The following is a 19,137-nucleotide window of genomic DNA, read 5'->3' as shown; positions in this document are numbered from 1 at the left end:
CCTTCCATCTAAACAGAGAGTGAGCTGCAAAGATACTGCTGTCCCTCGGTGGCCCATGGGTGTCCCCGCAAATTTGTGACTCAAGTGGCCATATTCATATTAAGCAGACCAGAGATCAAGACCATATTAGGCATGAACCACTTTTTATTAATAGGCTTACCAAATATATTGAATTAAGAGGCATATAGTTTGTACGCCCTATTTACCAAAAAGAGCTAAATATGTATACAGCCTAAAATACATCCACTGTAGTCTGCATACTGTAAAACTTGCTTCTTTACACATAGCAACTATTCTTATTTTACCTAGGTTATGCATTTAAAATACATACAAATGGTACCAAATAGCATATTGGCCTATTTTATCACAATTCTTATACGTTCCTGATAATCAAAGGGATTGATAGGGAATGCATAGTTTCCTACTAGAAAAAAAAGTAGATTTTGATACAAGCAATGGAATATAGTAAGGATAATAATGACTTGGTTTAGATCTCAGTAGCTTTACAATATACTTCTTATTTGAATGAGCAATATAGTTGGTTCTCTTCATTAATAATTGAGATGTTGTTAATTTTCCTGGTCATTCTATGCTCTGCTTGCCTGGCTGAGGCAAAGGAAGTCCTTATCCTTTTTTCTTTTCTTCCAGTTTGTTTTTACTTTCCCAAGTTTCCTCTGGAGCCATCTGCCCCACTTTGCCATTCCCCTTGCACTGCCACCCAAATCTGGACCACTTTCTCATTGCGTCATTGCATACAACTAGATTATTGTATTCCACTCCAGGAAGCTGTTGAACAGAATCTTTGGCCACTGCCTAATTAAAGAACTTCCTTCCGCAGCTGCAAAGGAGAGGCTGATACCTCTGCGGAAGAATTGGGAAGCCAGCTTAAGAGATTTTCTTTAGGTGGCATGCAAATAGACTGCCCTCCTGCAGATCTTCATCTCCCCTTCATTATACCCCAGGCCGGAGAAATTTCCATCATGAGCACTCCTGGCCGCCAAACCTCCGGCATCCCACGCTGATTTCTTTCCTAAAAATACACAGACTCTCACTCCACGGGGAAGAAAAATGCAACTCTGCCATTTCCAGCGTGCTCCCTGAAGGCTGCTGATGGCCAAGAGCAATTCATCACCACTCGTGCGTTCAGGCTTTGAATTTTTCCTTCACAGATCGCTTCTTGTTTATCTGGTGGACAATGTGACAAGAACCAGATGTGTCTCAACCTCAACATCCCTCCCATAGCTATGCAGGGGGAGAAACAACCAGACCAGCTAGATATCCTCCTTAGAACAGCAGAAAACTATCCGAAATTTCTGAACCACTTTCAAGAGTGGGGCCTTGCATGTAAAAAGAGTAGGGCATGTAATTGCATGTTTGTTCACTGTTAAATGGATTAGTTGATTGAATCGTGTCTATTCAGTATGATTTTTCTTCTGGCTATGCATATTTTGTTGCACTTTTTACTTTATCTCAAGGTACTGCCAAATTCAAAATCATGCTAGAAATGAAAGTCTTTCTTTGGGAGGGTATAGCAGGGTGTCTTAGAAAGAAAATACAACGTCTGCAGATCAGAGGGAGAGTTCTTGCTTTGCCAGTCCCCATTGGATAACCATGGCAGGCAATTTATATAGTTTTCATGTCTATTTCCTTCTCTCTGGAATTAGAATAATACCTACCCTGCAATAAACTTCAGAACTATTTATGAACAAATGAGGTGAATACTAATATGCATTGGAAAAATATAAAGCCTTGCTAAATGTAAGGTGGCCTTATCATCCACTGTCCAATAACACAGTGCTCTTCATATCTAAGATTTATTTTTAGAGTCTTGATAACAGACTCATTCCCGATCCTATGGAGTATGGGGACAAGTCCCCCTTTAAGGAAAGGCCTTAAAGCCACATGGCTGCACAGAGGGATCAGTCCAGGAGCCTAGCCACAGAGCTCGTCAAGAAGAAACAAACTGAGCAGACGACCACCCAATGGGTTATGGGAGGGAAAGTAGAAGAAAGATCTGCCCCCCGCTTCAAGCTGATCTCCACTGGGGACAGTCCACATATGTCTCTGCTTTGCATTTTTGCTGTTGCTTGGTTGGTTTTGTGTTTTACATTATTACTGGAAGAATGCTTCTTGCAGGAATTGTTTAAAACTTCAGGGATTCTTGGGATGGAGCAGTAAGATTAATGAAGCAAAGCGTTCGCCACCCTGTGCCAAGAACATCTATGCTCCTTTAGTAAGTTGGCCAGAATAAATATCTCCTTCCACAGCATAGGCGCTCTGTAGATTACGGGCTTTAGTCTTGTGTAAAATAAAATTATAAAAAAGGAAAACCCGATTGCAGTTGAGTGGGTCACCCACTTCTCACACCCCATCCATCACCTGTTTAGATAATTCTTTCACCCCTTAATTCCCCATCCGGACTCAACAGCTCTCCCCATCCTAAGCCCGGCATCCTGTGTTTCCTGGTTTCCCAGAATCTGGCAATGTGATCAGAATAGTGAGTGCAGGGGGCTCAGTCGCTAATTCACCCTCAGAGGTACACCTGGGAACGTGATACCTCTCTGCAGTGGCAACACTGTGAAAAAATGCCACCTTGCCATCCCTACAGGTGGCTGGAATTGGGAACATTACTTTGATCTGGCATAGTTGCTGGGACTGTCTAAATATCTCCTACAGTTTGCCAAATACCCATTTTTCTGCTCAGTTTGTCTGAGGGGTTCCATGCAACAGAAAGAATAGCTTGCCATCTTTAGGGCTGGAGGAACGGCAGAGCTCTTCCCCGTTCAGCCTCTAATGGGGGAACCTGGGCATTTGTAGCCTGTTCAAATAAACCAAGAAGGCAAAAAAAAAAAAAAAAAAAAGGCAGAAGAAAAGTAATTTGCACTTAAAAATGAAAACAAACCACTTTTCTCCTGTTCGCTTGGTATTTGTAGAAGTTTCAAGTAACAACACTACTATGTGTGGGTGAGTTCGTTCACTAAAATCCGTGGTTTCTGAGGCTGGAAGCCTCAGCCTACAGTCCCAGAATGTTACCCACGAGTGCTGATGTAACATCAATGCTTCATTCTCTGAGTGCTATTTATTGTCTCAGTCTTCATTGCTTAAAGTCAGGAAACAACAAACACATTCATATTTGTGGCAAAACATCTACCTACTCATGACATGGCAAATAATCATTTTACAATAACAATGCACTACAATATGATCGTGCTACTTTCATGGCTAGGAATGAAGTTGTTGGATTTCTCTCTCAGAGCTACCCCTAAAGGCATTCACTTTATATTCTCTGAAGAGAACTAGCTAACCAGGTGGAATATCCACTAAGAATCTTCCACATAACCGAACCCCAGGAGCTTCCCTATTGCCCATACCAGAGAGGCCCATTTGGAAATACACCATCTGGTTTCTTGAGCACAGACCTGGAGTGTGGGATTCAGCTTGGCTGGCTCCAAAGCTGGCCCCTACTGATCAGCCTGAGATCCCCAGCCTGCACAGGCTGATTCCACTGCCAACACGTGGGCCCTGTGAGCATGTGGGTCCTGGGGCGGGGAGCGGGGTTCCTTTGGGAAAGTACTGGGAGAGGAAGGAGTCTTCCTATCTGAGTACTTGGGTTGTGATTTGGTGTGAGCTTCACTGGCAGCTGCAATAGCAGCAACTCAACAAAACGGGACTGTTACACAAGTGGGGCGGAAGGCAGGTGGGCTGGCAGGGAAGTTGGTATTCGATTACCTGAAATATTCAGTTGTCCAGAGGGCAAGGACATGCACCAATCAAAGGACCACCTCTAGGTTTCAAAGCACGTCAAGATCTGTGTAAAGTCCTCTTTGCCTTCGTAAAATCTCACTTCAAAAATTCTACCAAATGCTCATCAGACGGAAATAACTGTTTCATCCCTCTAAAGGACGAAATGAAAAGCACCATTCAGTGTTTGGCCTGTCTGCTGGTTACCCACAAACTCAACGGGTGGGTTCCGAGAAGCAGATGAGCCATGAAGAGCATCAAACAAGCATTACTGCTCTGGCCACCACAGGGTCAGCTTTGAACCACAAGAAAGAGGGAGAAACTCCTTTGAGTCGCTGCTGGGCCTGCCGCCTGTGCTGGGTCTAGACATGTGTCACCGGAATATTGTCTTTGTGGCAGAGGAAGCAATGTCAAACATTAAATTGCTAACGTATCCATGGCAAGCATTCATATGAGCCAACAAAATCATCAAGGTTCTGCTATTAAGGAGGATTCAGGAAGACTGGGCATCACTTTTAGGAAACTGGGATGACTCAAAATAGCACTGCTGAGTGTTACAAGATTTTTAAACTAATAATCAGCAAATCTTTTCAGCTGACTTTTGGCTTTAAGAGTTCTTACCAAAAAGATTGCTAAAGTGGAATGAGAGGGGCTCAAAGTTTGTTTTTTTATTTCTTATAAGAGCTGTCCCATCTTATCCAATTTTCTTCTTCCTCATTAAAAAGGGGGGAAAAGGCATATTACATTTCTAGATGGTAAGAGTAAATGCTGTACTCTTTTCTCAGAAATTACAGGCTTTAAGATGTTTTTTAAAATGGTAGAATGGGCATGTCATGCAGTTAGCCAATAAATGCAATCCCTGATTAAAATGTGAGTTCTAAAAGTTTGAAAACGTCTAACTATTTCAGTGCTTTTTAATTTCAGAGCTCTGAGCCTGGCTTTGATTTGTGTGTTGATTTTTCTTGGTCCTCTCTTGTGAGAGCTAATGCTACATGTCTTTTAATTTCACCCACCACACCTTCACAAACTTAAGTCAACAATGATATGTTCAAAAATCTTTGTTTTCCCTTTGAAACTGGATGCAAAAAAGAAATCTCTCCTGTCGGTGGAGACAGCTGTGAATGAACGAGGCGCCTGCACATAAATCTCCTTAAACTTTTTGAATAGCTGCTTCTCTTTATCCCACTGGTATATCTGAGAGAATGTATAGTCACTCCCCAGGGCCAGGTAGTGATTATCTTTAAAAGAAAAGGGCTGCAGGGTCATGGCCCCCCGGGATGGAAGAGCTTGGATCTCCACGAACTGCTTACTGTTCCACCTCATGACCCGGGAGTCCCCGATGAAGCGGGTGAGGGAAAGGTACAGGGTATTGTGCATTCGGAAGCTCTTCACAGCCAGTACGTCCTCCATGTTGGGGATGTCACCATGGGGGACAAACTTCTTAGAGCTTTTATTCCACTGGAGGATGATGGGGACCTGGGAGCGGCTGGACAGGATGAGATGTGATTTTCCGTCGATATCAACAAACTCCGCATCCGTGTCTCTGAACCACTCATGCAGTGACTGGTAAGAATAGAATCCTTTGCTGTTCCATTTGTAAACTGTGGACAGACCAGCCTTTGAGCTGTCTGCAATGACAAAGAACGTCTCGTCGTCGATCTGAAACAGCTCGATGTCGTTGGGCTTGGAAATGCGAGAGACCTCTATGTCTTGGAATTTGACAAATTTGGTCCAGCTCTCATCGTATTTGTAAATGTGAGAGCCGCCGAAGAGCTGGGCTACCACCACAAAGACTTGCTCATCGATGAGAATGGCCTTACAGCCCACGATGGACTGACCTGTGCTCCAAAATAAAGGAGAGGAGATTAGTGCAACTACAGCTAAAAACGCATCTCCACTTGTACTCTTGTACACTACTGATGGGAGTGTGAAATGGCACAGTCACTATGGAAAACAGTAAACATGGACTTGACCTACGAGCCAGCAATTCCACTTCTTGGTATATACCCAAAATAATTGAAAGCAGTGACTCAAAGAGATATCTGTACACTTAATGCTATAGACCAAATGTTTGTGCTCTCTCCAAATGCATATGATGAAACCTCATCTCCAGTGTGATGGTATTTGGTGGTGGGGCCTTTGGGAGGTGATTAGTTCATGAGAACAGAGTCCTCAGGAATGGGGTTAGTGCCCTTCCAACTCCCTCTGCCCTTCCACCACATAAAGACACAGCAAAGAGGTGGTCAGCTATGCAGTGGGTTCTTGCCACATACCAAATCTGCCAGTGTCTTGATCTTGGACTTCCCAGCCCCAGAACTATGAGAAATAAATTTCTGTTGCTTATAAGCCACTCAGTCTATGGTATTCTGTTGCAGCAGCCCAAACAGACTAAGACACCTATAGCATCATCCTTCACAATAGCCAAAAGGTGGAAGTAACTCAGGTTGCTTCAACGGATGAATAGATAGACAAAATGTGGCATATACATAAAATGGAATATTATTCAGCCGTAAAAAGGAAGAAAATTCTGACATATGCTACAACGTGGATGGACTTTGAGGGCATTAAGCTAAGTGAAATAGCCAGTCACAAAAAGACAAATACTATGGGATTCCACTTATATGAGGTACCTAGAACAGTCAGATGTATAGAGACAGGAAGGAAAGGAGTGGTTTTCAGGGGCTGTGGGATGGGGGAAATGAGGAGTTGTCATTTAATGGCAGAGATTCAGTTTTTCAAGATGAAAAGTGTTTGGAGGTTAGTTATACAACAATGTGAATGTATCTAACACTACTGACCAGTATATTAAAACATGGTTAAGATAGTACATTTTGTGCTTTGTGTATTTTGCACAATTAAAACAATTTTTTTAAATTGTCTAAAAATGTACTTCCAAAGAAATGGCCAAGTGAGATCATCAGGGCCTCTGGAGTCCTCAGAGGCAGGCATACAATTCAGGAAACTCACTAATGCACCAAAGGAATTATCGTCATGCTTTTTAATAAAGCTACATTAAATAGCTTGATTTAGCCATTCCACAATCTATACATATTTCAAAACAACATTTTATACACAAATAAATAGACACAATTTTAATTTGTCAGTTAAAAAATGTGTATCCTTGGGAAAAAAAAAAAAAAGTATTTCCTGACTCCATATGGCAGAAGGAGGCAGTTAAACAGGCTTCTCCTGGCGGTGGGGATGGGTAAGGGATGGTAAAAAGGCAGGAGTGAGGTCTCAGAGGCAGGAGAAAAAGATTTCTGAGTGTTCTTGAAGACATTTGGGCTCTTTTGATTTCCAGAGCCAAAGGAAGCCAAGTGGAGGCAGAAAGAATAGGGTTAAATCTCATGACACAGACCAGAGGCCTAGGGTTCAAAGCCCAGCCCTGCACCTTGTAAGCTTTCTAACCCTGTGCCAGTTAACCCAACTCTGTGCTCAAGTTCCTCATTCATAAAATGAGATTGAAGATGCTGCCAGCACTCATCTTACAAGTGACTGTAAGGATGAAATGAGATCATTCATGGCAAGTGTTTCTAGCATGGAGCACTGGCACCTAGGGGGTGATTGATCATTAGTGGCTATCATTATTGGACAATTGAAGCAATTGTCACAGTAATCACAAGACCTTGCCCCTTAGTGCTTGCCCATAGGGGGCATGCATAAATATCTAAAGAAGGAGCGATAGTCTGAATGATCTCGTACAGGCGTCATAAAACTAAGACTTTGCAGAGATAGGGGACCATTTTCCATGGTGACTCTCCTCTCTGGCTCACCTCCCACCATCCCTTCTCATCCTGCACCCAGATGCCCCCCAGACCTCCCCATTCCAGACCAACCACTAAGCCAAGGACCACCCACAAGACCACTGATCCTCCATCTAGATCATTCAATTAAAAGTGATTTCTTTCCTTTAATTTTCCACGTAATTTGGACCAAAGCTAAACTGGCCAGAATCCCAAATTCTAAGGATGATTCCATTTCTATCCTAAGGATTGGCTTTGGGGGCTGACACTGGGTGGTTTTCAGAGTGGCATTTACTTTTCTCTTTCACCATTCTGGCCTTCCTGCAAGGACCTAATCCCTTTTCCTTGTTTAAAACTAATTATTGCATTGTTTTTCCCTGAGGATATGTGTGTTAAATGTTTACCAGAGCAAATTTTGAAAATACTAAGAGGTAAAACGTAAAAAGGGTGTAGGTGGGCTGGGCACAGTGGCTCATACCTGTAATCCCAGCACTTTGGGAGGCCGAGGTGGGCGGATCACGAGGTCAGGAGATTGAGACTATCCTGGCTAACATGGTGAAACCCTGTCTCTACTAAAAATACAAAAAAATTAGCCAGGCATGGTGGCGGGCGCCAGTAGTCCCAGCTACTCGGGTGGCTGAGGCAGGAGAATGGCGTGAACCCGGGAGGCGGAGCTTGCAGTGAGCTGAGATCGCGCCACTGCACTCCAGCCTGGGCGACAGAGCGAGACTCTGTCTCAAAAAAAAAAAAAAAACAGTGTGTAGCTATGACCAGGCACTATTCTAAGTACTCTACATGCATTTACTTATTTAATCCTTATAACAACTGTATGAGGCATATACTATTCTTAGCAGCAGCATCATCCCCATTTTACAAAGTGTAAAACTGAGGCACAGAGAAGTTAAGTAATTTAGTAAAAGTCACACAGCTAGTATGTGGTAGAGACTGAGATTTAAATTCAGATAGTTTGGCCTCAGTCTATACTCTGCTACCAAAGAACCAAAAAGCACAAAGAAGAAAATACAAACCAGTTGTACTATAGATGTGAAATAACACCTAATATCTTGATTATATTATTTAATATTTAATCTATGCACATATTCAAATATTCTTTTTTCAAAAACTGGGGTTTATGTTATCCATAGATATTTTATAATCTACCTTTTTTTCACTTGGCACCCATGCTGTGAACATTTCCTCATGCTGATGATTCTTCAACAACTTGATACTGTTTGACACTACACAGAATCTCATTGCATGGATGCACCATCTTGTATTTAATTAATGCTCTACTGTTGGACATTGCAGTTATTTCTAGGTTTTCCTTATTGTAAAATAACGTTTCCTTTGAAATATTGTTAAATAACATGTTTTGATACCATCTGGCAGTGTTCTCAAGTGTAAGAATTGCTGGGGCAAATGTTGTGCACATTTTTAAGCTTTTGGGTTTTAACTGCCAAACTGCTCTTCAAAAGCGGCATTGACTTCCACCCTGCCAACACTAATTGAGAGTGCAGGCTCCTTGTCTCTTCTTGAGCACCTGGCTACGGAGGCCACCGCCCCCCAGAAGCATCCTAGAGGTCTGCCTGTCACAGCCAAAGGACCACGTGAAACAGAAGGAATTCCTTTCCTGGAGATGCTCTGGAACACACTCTGTCCAGGTTAGCCGTGGAGTTGTCAGTAGCAGACAGATCACTGTGTGCGTGTGTGTGGCGGGTGGGGGTGGTGAATGTAGGAAGAGGGATTACAGGTCAGAACATACTTAGCCTGCAGAAATCAAAAGGCAAACAAAATAAACCAAAATTGAGAAAGCCAAGATGAGGTGTAGAGAGAACAAGGGGAAGCGAACCTCACGGTGAACATGACCATGGGTATCTCTCTCTCCCCTGGGGCACATGGACAGCTGGAGCCGTCCCTTTGGCACCATGGTCACCAGGCCGGCAAAGGAGGAAGTGCATGGATTGAGAAAATCCTGCCCCGCCCTTGTCAACTTGGGGACGACCCTGCGGCCAAACAAGATGTTAAATGAGGTATGCACAGCACAGGGAGGGAGAATGATCCATTTACCTCCTTCTTCTTCTAGGCAAGTAGCACCCAGGGCAGCGTCCTTGCCTACCCACGTGTGCTGTAGGGCTTTCCCCCATGCCAGGCTCAATGCCAGCTACCGAGAGACAGCTCCTCTCCTCCCTCCATGGAGCAATCCCCTTCCTTCTGTAGCACCACCTTCTACCTCCCTCAGGGAAGTCTGTTGCTCTCTGCATTCCCAACGCTCATGCAAGCTGTGGAGCAGTTTTAATGGGAATCATAAAGGTAGAGTCTGGGGGGGAAAGGAGGGTTGCTCCTATTTTACCCCCATTAAATCCTTACAGTATTGGCCAGGCACATTGTCTCATACCTGTAATCCTAACACTTTGGGAGGCGGAGGCGGGTGAATCACCTGAGGTCAGGAGTTCGAGACCAGCCTGGCCAACATGGTGAAACCCCATGTATACTAAAAATACAAAAATTATCCATGCATGGTGGTGTGTGCCTGTAATCCCAGATACTCGCGAGGCTGAGGTCGGAAAATCGCTTGAATCTGGGAGGTGGAGGTTGTAGTGAGCCGAGATCACACCACTGCACTCCAGCCTGTGTGACAAGAATGAGACTCTGTCTATTAAAAAAAAAAAAAAAAAAATCCTTATAGTATTTCCCTGAGTCCAATACTATGCTGATCCCATTTTACAGATAAAGTAGAAATTCCTAAAATCTCCACTTTACAGATGAAAGGGGCTCATGCACATTAAAGCACTTGGCCACGGCCACCAACCAGTAAGGGCTGGAGCCAGGATGATCAAAAGCCAGTCTGATGTTGGAACTCATTTCTCGGGCTTGGTGGTGAAAAGAGGAGCCAGGTGGGCTTCGTGTCATGGCCGCCGAGCTGTGGGATGATTCAGACTTGGAGACTGAGGGGCTGAGGAATCCTTGGAAACTAACGAGGTCCAGCAGGGCTTTGACCCCAGCCACACCCACTCGGATCGCACTGACTTCCTCCCCACCAGCTCTGTGGCCTCCGCTGGGTCCAGGCCATGCTTGCTTGCCTGGGTTCCAGATTCTTTTCACAGCCTCTTAGCTCGCCACTGTGCTTCCACCTTTGTGCCCTCACTCCAAAAGTCTATGTTTGACCTGATAGCTGGACACAATCCAGCCTCTTAGCTAGGTACCTGCATCCTCCTGCCTCTGCACAAAACCCTCCATGGCTTTGCAGGACATTCAGAGGAAAAGCCAAGTCCTTCCTAGGATCTGTGAGACTCCATGATGAGCCTTTCTGACTTCGGACTCACCAACTGCAACTCCGCGCTGGCTCATTGTGCTCATGCCAAACCATCCCCCCAGATGTTCTTCAAACAGGAAAGATGCTCTCCTGCCTCTGCCTATGCACTTGCTGCTCCCTTTGCCTGGAATGCTCTTCCCCCCTCTCCATGGCAACCAATCCCACCAATCCCACAGGTCTTATTCAAGTAGCACCTTCTTGATGAGGCCTCTCCTGGACACTCTACCCAAGTCTTCAAATCCTCCCACACACAGTACTCCACATCTTCCTTCTTCACTTTATTTCCCCTCCTTAGCACATTTCTGTCTGATGTGTGTTTTTTTTAATACTACAATTATTTTTACGATAATTATTACAATACGAATATTCTTTCTTACTGTCTCTTTCTCCCATTAGAATGGAAACTCCTGAGGGCAAAGGTTTTTATGTTTTGTTTTGTTTTTTTGAGATGGAGTCTTGCTCTGTCACCCAGGCTGGAGTGCAGCAGCATGATCTTGGCTCACTGCAACCTCTGCCTCCCAGGTTCAAGCAATTCTTCTGCCTGAGCCTCCCAAGTAGCTGGGATTACAGGTGCCCGCCACCACGCCTGGCTAATGTTTGTATTTTTAGTAGAGACAAGGTTTCACCATATTGGCCAGGCTGGTCTCAAACTCCTGACCTCGTGATCCACCTGCCTTGGCCTCCCAAAGTGCTGGGATTACAGGCATGAGCCATTACGTCCGGCCAGAATTTTATCTGGTTTATTCACTGCTGTGTCCCCAGCACCAAGAACATGCCTGGCTCAGAGTAAATGTTCAAGAAATCTTTGGAATGAATGAATGAATTTAAGAACGCCACCAGCTGCCGTATATCAGAAGGGCAGGAGTTTGAGACCAGCCTGGCCAACATAGCGAAACCCCATCTCTACTAAAAATAAAAAACATTAGCCAGGTGTGGTGGTGGGTGCCTACAGTCCCAGCTACTCAGGGGGCTGAGGCAGGAGGATCGCTTGAACCCAGGAGGTGGAGGTTGCGGTGAGCTGAGACTGTGCCACTGCACTCCAGCACAACGACAGAGTGAGACTCCATCTAAAATAGTAATAATAATAATAAAAAGAAAAAAGAAAGAAAAAAGGGCTGTCCTACCAAGGTCAACCTGGGAGAGAAATCCAGTGGGGTACAACCATGAGAAACCCCAGGCTCGGCCTTAAATAAACAGTGGGTGACTGGACACGCCTGAGCCTGGACCTCATCATTTGTAAGGCTGTGAAAAGGATGGCAGCTTTGAAAAGTGCCTGCTCTGTGCACTCAGTCCTCACAGCGTCCACATGAGGCACATCCACTCCCCATTTCCCACGTGAGAAAACCACGCCTCAAAGGCACAGGTTCCTAGTCCATGGCAGAGTTGGGAGTACAATCCGTGTGCATCAGTTTTCAAAAGCTGAGCTCTTTCTAGAATGTATGCCTCCTCTCTCTAAAGAAGAGAGCTTTTGTCCTCCAACCTATGGGCAGATGGAACTCCAAGGGCTGTTATGAGCTTCCAATGGGATAAGCTAGGCCCTGGTGCTTCACAGGCTCACAGCCAACATCGGCACTGGAACTTGTTCAAGAGCAAAGCTCAGCCAGGCACGGTGGCTCAAGCCTACAATCCCAGCACTTTGGGAGGCCAAGGCAGGAGGATCCCTTGAGCTCAAGAGTTTGAGACCAGCCTGGGCATCATAGTGAGACCCTGTCTCTACAAAAAATAAAAAATTAGCTGGGTGCAGTGGTGTGTGCTTGTAGTCCCAGCTACTCAGGAGGCTGGGGCAGGAGGATCCCTTGAGCCCAGGAGTTCCAGGTTGCAATAAGGCAAGATTGCATCACTGCACTCCAGCCTGGGTGACAGAGTAAGAGCCTGTCTCAAAACAAAAACAAAAACAAAAAACCCACGAAAAAACAAAGAACAAAAAACAGCAAAGCTTCATTCTGCTCCCATCTCCTACCCTAGAGATGGAGAGAAAAGGCAGAGAGGCCAGTTCATCCTCCCCTCCCCTACCTTCCATGTCAGGACAAAGAGGGAAGAACAAAACCACGTGGGCATGGACTCACTTCCTCATATCCCTTGTTCTTGGCTTCCATGGCAGGTTCACCTGTGCCACTCTGTGCTGAGTCTGCACTTCCAAGAGCGCTACTCTCCGGAAGGTGAGCTCAGCACTGGGAGGCCAGATGGCCCGACGGTGGCCAGCTCATCTGAAATGGCATCCTCGGAGCATCCAATGTACATCTCACACCGAGATACACTGTGAGATAAGGCTCATTAGCAGCTCTCCCCGCCTCCCCACATCCCCGCACCTGCTGCGAAGCCACTTGGTGCTTGGGAGACTCTTAGGAGCCTCCCAACCTAGAAATTCTACCTGAATATGCTTCTTGCTGCAACAGTAAAACGCTGCTCTAAGGCCACATCAGGAGCCTGTAAGGGAAACCCTCTCCTGGGGTAATAATTAGACCTCTGTGGCACTGTTTACGCAGTATTATTATCAGATTCCACGTTGATAAATGAGAAGTCTTTCAAAGGTTATTTCAAAAGCAAGTAGGCAGTCCACACTTAGTAAGGCTAAGGCACTGGGATCCCATGACAGCACTGAAAGAAGCGTTAACTAATTCATATCCCAAATGCCTAATTTAGGGATCTATTTATTCTTATTTTGTACGTACTTATTAAAAGAAAGCAGTGATCACTAGGACTTAGCAAAGGGCACTAGGAACAAGCTATAGGGTGTATGTGTGTGTTTGTTAGCATATTAGTTAACAACCAACTTAATGAAAGTCAAAGCATAATTTAGTTGCTACAAAGCTGGTACAGACCTGGGTTCCCATACTGCTCAGAACAAGGGATTCTCAGTGTGACTTCTCACCCCTACTAGAAAATGCCTCCTACCACGTGCAACCTGTAAATGGTCATCAATAGTAAGCAGGATCACTACCTGAGGTTTCCACTCTCCCAGGAACGGACCACACCAAGACAAAAACTGGAGAGACCCAGAGGGTAGGCTGGGACGTGTTCCCCAGCTCTAACCAGGTTAGACAGCCAAGCTCTCCCTCAATACAGAGGGCGTTCCTTCTCCCATGGGCTTGAGGAATGCTGAAATTAGTTCAACACGTCTGATCAAAGCCACAACACACCTGTAATGTTGTCATAGCTCCGGAAATTCATTTCGATGTGGTCCCACTCCAGTACCATGCAGTTCTCCATGCTGGGCTGCGCGATGGCCACGTACACATCGTTCTTGGAGTTGAACGTATCCACTGAAACCGACTGGTAGGGCAAAGTCTGATGAACAACAAAATCTGGGAACGGGTGTTTAAAAAGAAAAGCATTCATAAAACCTCCTGCAGGAATTATCAACCACCATCACCTTTCCATCATCACATCAGCTCTGAAAAGGACTGGGGAGGAGGAGGAGGACAGGAGAGAAGCAACACAAACATCACAGCATATTTTACTCTGGGACATTCCAGAAAGAGTCCTGGCTTGTGCAGGACTATCAGACAGAATGCACAGCTTCTACTACAGCTTCCTGTGGAGAAACGGCTTCCCGAGTTTGGCTAAAGGATCTGAGTTTTAAGCATATTTGGTGAGACTTGGCTTTCAAAGTGGTAAGACAGACAGGACGTTGCACAGCAACATTCTCAAAACTGCCGTGCAAATCACGCTGTGACAAGGTGGGGGATGTGGTCCAGTGAGTTTGGAAAATGCTGTACTTCCAGCTCTCTCAAAACAGCCCTTGTAGGGAAGAAGTCTGCTTTGTTTTGTTTGATGTGGTGCTTCTCAAACTTACCTGACCCTTTATCTCCAGTTCTTATAACCTCTAGCTTGGGATTACCTGTTAGCAGACAACCCCACTGCATGTTCAGAATGAATGGTACACTCCCCAAATGGCACACTGAACACTGGAAACCAAACCAAACCCTCTGCTACAGTCTCAGGGGTATTATGGTTCCTACCCACTTAGCCTAGCACAAAGTGAGTGCTCAATACATGTTACCTTTTAGAGGTGCCCCTCCCTTCATTCTGGGGGCAGAGTAGGTGCTTACTGAATACCTGTTGGCTAAACCAGTGTGAGGGGACTGGCTTTGCTTCTCAGCCCACTCTAAAGACTACAGGGAAGGAGATGGAGGCTGAGTGGTACACGAAGATGTGGGTAGAAGGAGGAGAAAAGAAGAGGCTGCCTCTGCAGCCCAACAAGTAGGAGGTGACTGAGGGAGAGTGTGGACAAGTGGCTCCAGTGGACGGGGTACCTTCCCATCCCCAAGTTGAGAGCAGAACATCCTGGTGAAGGGCTGGGGCTCGAAGGTAAGACAAACTGGGCTTCCAATTCTTGCCCTGCCAATTTTAGCTGCATGACCTTTGGCAAGACAATTGACCCTCAGGTTCTTTCTTCATCTGTAAAAATGAGGGTGGTGTCTATTTCATAAGGTTACTGTAAGACTAAATCCAAGAGTACATGTAAGTATATACTGCAGTGCTATGGTGATCACTTAGTAGTTGATATACGCAACAATGATAGTATTCAGTTGCCTGCTTGAAGACTTAGGGAGGAGTCACGGCTCCCCCTCATTCCACCCCCCAGCAAAATAATAATTGCTTGGTCAAAGATAAAAAAAACAAACAAACAACAACAAAAAAGAAAAAAACAGAAAAAAGTGAACCTCTGTTCACTCCTGTTGGCACTGGCAGAACGAGCATAGAAGCCAGAAAGCACGTGTTGACTGCACAAGGCTTTGCTGGTTTCTGTGTTCACACGTAGACAAAGAAAGGGGAAATGGCAGCAGTCATCATGTGCTCCCTTTTCTGGGGATATAAAAGGACTTGGAGAATACAGCTGCTTTCTTTTAATTACAATCAAGATGGTTATAAACTCCTCTCCTACATCTCCGGTTGCATTCGACTAATCCTTGTCTGCCAAAGGCTCTAGGCACTCCCGAGATGCCCGCCACTCACTCATCTCCTCCCTCCCATTAGCCTCCCTACTGCACTCTGAACTCTCAGAAACATGAGTATTCACTTAAAAAGGCAGGCTGTTTAAAGTGTAGACTAGAAAGCTTCTGGTTTTATTGAAGAATCCCAGGATGAAAAGGAGCTGTCACAGTGCAGAGCATTTTACAAATCTGTTTTAATCTATTTTCCCCACATAGTGGTTTCATAATATTTTCTATATACTATCTGGCATAACACAGATTGTTAAATCATTTGAATTACAAAGCTAACTCTTGATAGAAGACACTCCCCCAAAAAAAGGGAGGAGAAGGAGGAAGAAGAGGAAGAGAAGGAAAAGAGAAGAATGGGGCCAGGCAAGATACACAAGATGGCTTGTGCCTGTAATCCCGGCAGCTTGGGAGGCCAAGGCAGGTGGACTGCTTGAGGCCAGGAGTTTGAGACCAGCCTAGCTAACATAGCAAGACCTTCTCTTTACTGAAAATTTAAAAAATTAGCCAGGGGTCATGGTGCATGCCTGTAGTCCCAGCCACTTTGGAAGCTGAGGTGGAAGGATCAATTGAGCACAGGAGTCTGAGGTTGCAGTAAGCTATGATTGTGCCACTGCACTTTAGCCTGGATGACAGAGCAAGACCTTGCCTCAAAAAAAAAAAAAAAAAGAGAGAATGAAAAGCAAATGGTTGACGCATATATGTTTGTGGGTATCAGAGAGAGGACCAGAGGAATTTAAATATCTTCTCCCACCCCCAATTAAATTTACTTCTCACAAACAGCAAAAGCACATTCTTGTGGAAAGATCTTAGAAATACACATATTGATGTGACATCAATTTACTAGTGTTAAAATATTAATGGCACTCTGCAAAAAGAGCTGCCACTTCCATTCACACTGGATTAAGTTCATGATGTCAGTGGGACTCTTACAATTTAGGCCTTTCTCCCAGTGGAATCAACAGATTTTTACATGGCTATTTATAGCACTTGCAGAAAATAAATTATACATGACGCCGATCCTGCTGGGAGAAACTGCACATTAATGCATTATTTCTCTTTGCATTTTCATCAGCCCTGAAAAGGGGAAGCTAACAGGACAATTAGGATGCAAAATTCACTTCCTCTAAGGAATTTAGTGAATTACCCTCCTAACACAGGGAATCATTGGTAGGTAACAGGGACTTTTGAGGTGGTTAAAAATAGACTTGAAGGGAAGGGTTCAAGAGCTGATTAAAGATCTGAAACAGCCCAATGTTGGCTTTGTGGTATGAATTACACGCGTTGGCCAAGGAACAGAATGGGGACAGTACCTTCCTGTCTCTGGGAAAAAAACAGTGAGACAGGAGAAAGCTCACCCCTTTTCTGAAAATCTGAGTTGAAAAGGAAAACAACCGTACTTAGAAAATATGCTTCTTTCCAAACCTTTGGCAAGAATACGATCACTGTACCATGAACTCTCGAATTTGGCTTTCCATTTTCCATCCATCCTCATTTGTTCCCCCCACCCCACGCCCCTACTGCCCATCTAGCTTCTAATAAAGCAACAGAGGCTGAGGTTTGATCTGAACAGAAGATAATGGACCCCGAACACTCACAATTTGTTGACCTAGTTCTTACACATCAGGGCCTATATTTGGGGGTGGGTCACAACTTGATTGCACCATTTTTTTCCCGATGGAAGAAACTGTCAGCAAGAGCCTCATCTCTGTTGGTGAGTCTTAAAGGGATAAAACCATAGCAAAGCCAGAATTATCATCTCCCTCTCACCAGAAAGCCTAGCGCTGACTTTCTAAAGTTTAGGAGGAAGCTTGTTCATGAAGACGAACACTGCATAAGACAGAGAAGGTTCTAAAATGTGTTAAGGCCTCTTGCTGCTCCATGTTGGGATGAGGACAGGTTACCTCAGTTCCAAGCTACCACCATTCCAATAACAATTCTCAGAGCCTGGGTCACTTTTACAACCATCCCCAGGGCCCTAAGTTCAGAAAATATGTTTTCTTATAGAAATTATTTCCTGTTCCCATGGCCCTCCAGCCCATTACTTCCATCAGAGCTTAGCAGAGTTTCTCCACGCTATGGCCAGGTGTGAAGAGAACAACGGAAAATCTGCACATTTCACCTTGGCATTTCGAGAACTCTCCAGAGAAAATGGAGAAAAGGTAGAGAGAAGTTCTCAGTGAGTTTTGGTTTAGCTTTGGTTTAATTCAATTTAATTTAATTTAGCATTTAATGCCAAATAGTCTTGAATGCCACCTTTTGGTGCAAATGTTATCGACTATGACCTCTGATTTATTGCCCTGGCCCTAAAATACAATAAATTAACCTCCTAACGGCCTCAGCTGACTATGGAGCACCTGCCAATTACACAGCTGAAGAAGCCCCTATTCGATGATGAACGAAAGTCATTTTTGTGAGATTTCAGGTTGTCTATCAGACAAGAATAGAACTTGCAGGGGTCCCTTATTTACAAACAAAGATACCTAGAAATGATTTTTACTTTGTGGGTTTTTGTTTATTTGTTGGACAGTGGTAGCGGGGACTGGCCTAAATGTGATATTTTGTTCTTGGAGTGTTGGTGTCTTTTGAGTTTCTGTAACTATTTTCTGTTTCTCATTCCTGCTGCTTCTCCTGACATGACTTAAGGCTTTGTAGATAGTAGCTCTCAGCCTGAATGTTTATTTTTATAAATCGGGTAAGCAGGTTTTCGTACAGTGGCCTGATCCTCTCTCTGACTTTAGAAGCTGTAGAAACCCCATGTAAGCCTTTCCAGTGGAGATACTCACCAGTACCTTTGGCCTCATGTTGTGACAGTGGAAGCAGTTAGTATATATGTAAGTATAGTTTAATTTTATTTTATAACCTGAAAAATGTATAAACTGAAAGCTTGTGGCAGGCCCTGGAAAACAAAATCAAACTTTCTTTACATTTTTCCCTCAACATGAGTTGTTTCCTTTTGATAACTAGTCGTTAACTCTTATTTTCTATTTTGCCATTGGTTATAATTTACCTAGTTATCTCTTCTTACATGGGACTCTGAAAGTCATTTTTGGGTTTAAAGTTCTGGTGTTTGGGCCAGGCATGGTGGCTCATACCTGTAATCCCAGCACTTGGGGAGGCCGAGGCGGGCAGATGATGAGGTCAGGAGATTGAGACCATCCTGGCCAACATGGTGAAACCTCGTCTCTACTAAAAATACAAAAATTCGCTGGGTGTAGTGGTGCACACCTGTAATCTCAGCTGCTTAGGAGGCTGAGGCAGGAGAATCACTTGAACTTGGGAGGTGGAGGTTGCAGTGAGTCGAGATCACACCGCTGCACTCCAGCCTGGGTGACAGAGTGAGACTCCACCTCAAAAAAAAAAAAAAAAAAAAAAAAAAATCTGGTGTTTGTTAGTT

General features: G+C 44.5%; 1 protein-coding gene across 1 annotated transcript in view; it reads right to left on the bottom strand.

Annotated features, from left to right (window-relative positions):
• Positions 1–3,060: 3,060 nt before the first annotated feature.
• Positions 3,061–19,137, bottom strand: part of LGI2 (leucine rich repeat LGI family member 2) — a 29,764-nt gene continuing 13,687 nt past the window's right edge. Inside the window, exons 7-8 of the mRNA XM_008017735.3 lie at positions 13,938–14,102; positions 3,061–5,579 (exon numbers count right to left, since the gene is read on the bottom strand). Of these exons, the coding sequence (XP_008015926.1) occupies positions 4,762–5,579; positions 13,938–14,102 (983 nt within the window). The 3' untranslated portion in view covers positions 3,061–4,761. The remainder of the gene's footprint in view (positions 5,580–13,937; positions 14,103–19,137) is intronic.

Source organism: Chlorocebus sabaeus, chromosome 27 (assembly GCF_047675955.1).
Source record: "Chlorocebus sabaeus isolate Y175 chromosome 27, mChlSab1.0.hap1, whole genome shotgun sequence".
Taxonomy (NCBI): domain Eukaryota; kingdom Metazoa; phylum Chordata; class Mammalia; order Primates; family Cercopithecidae; genus Chlorocebus; species Chlorocebus sabaeus.
This window is presented reverse-complemented; position numbering and strand designations above follow the sequence as displayed.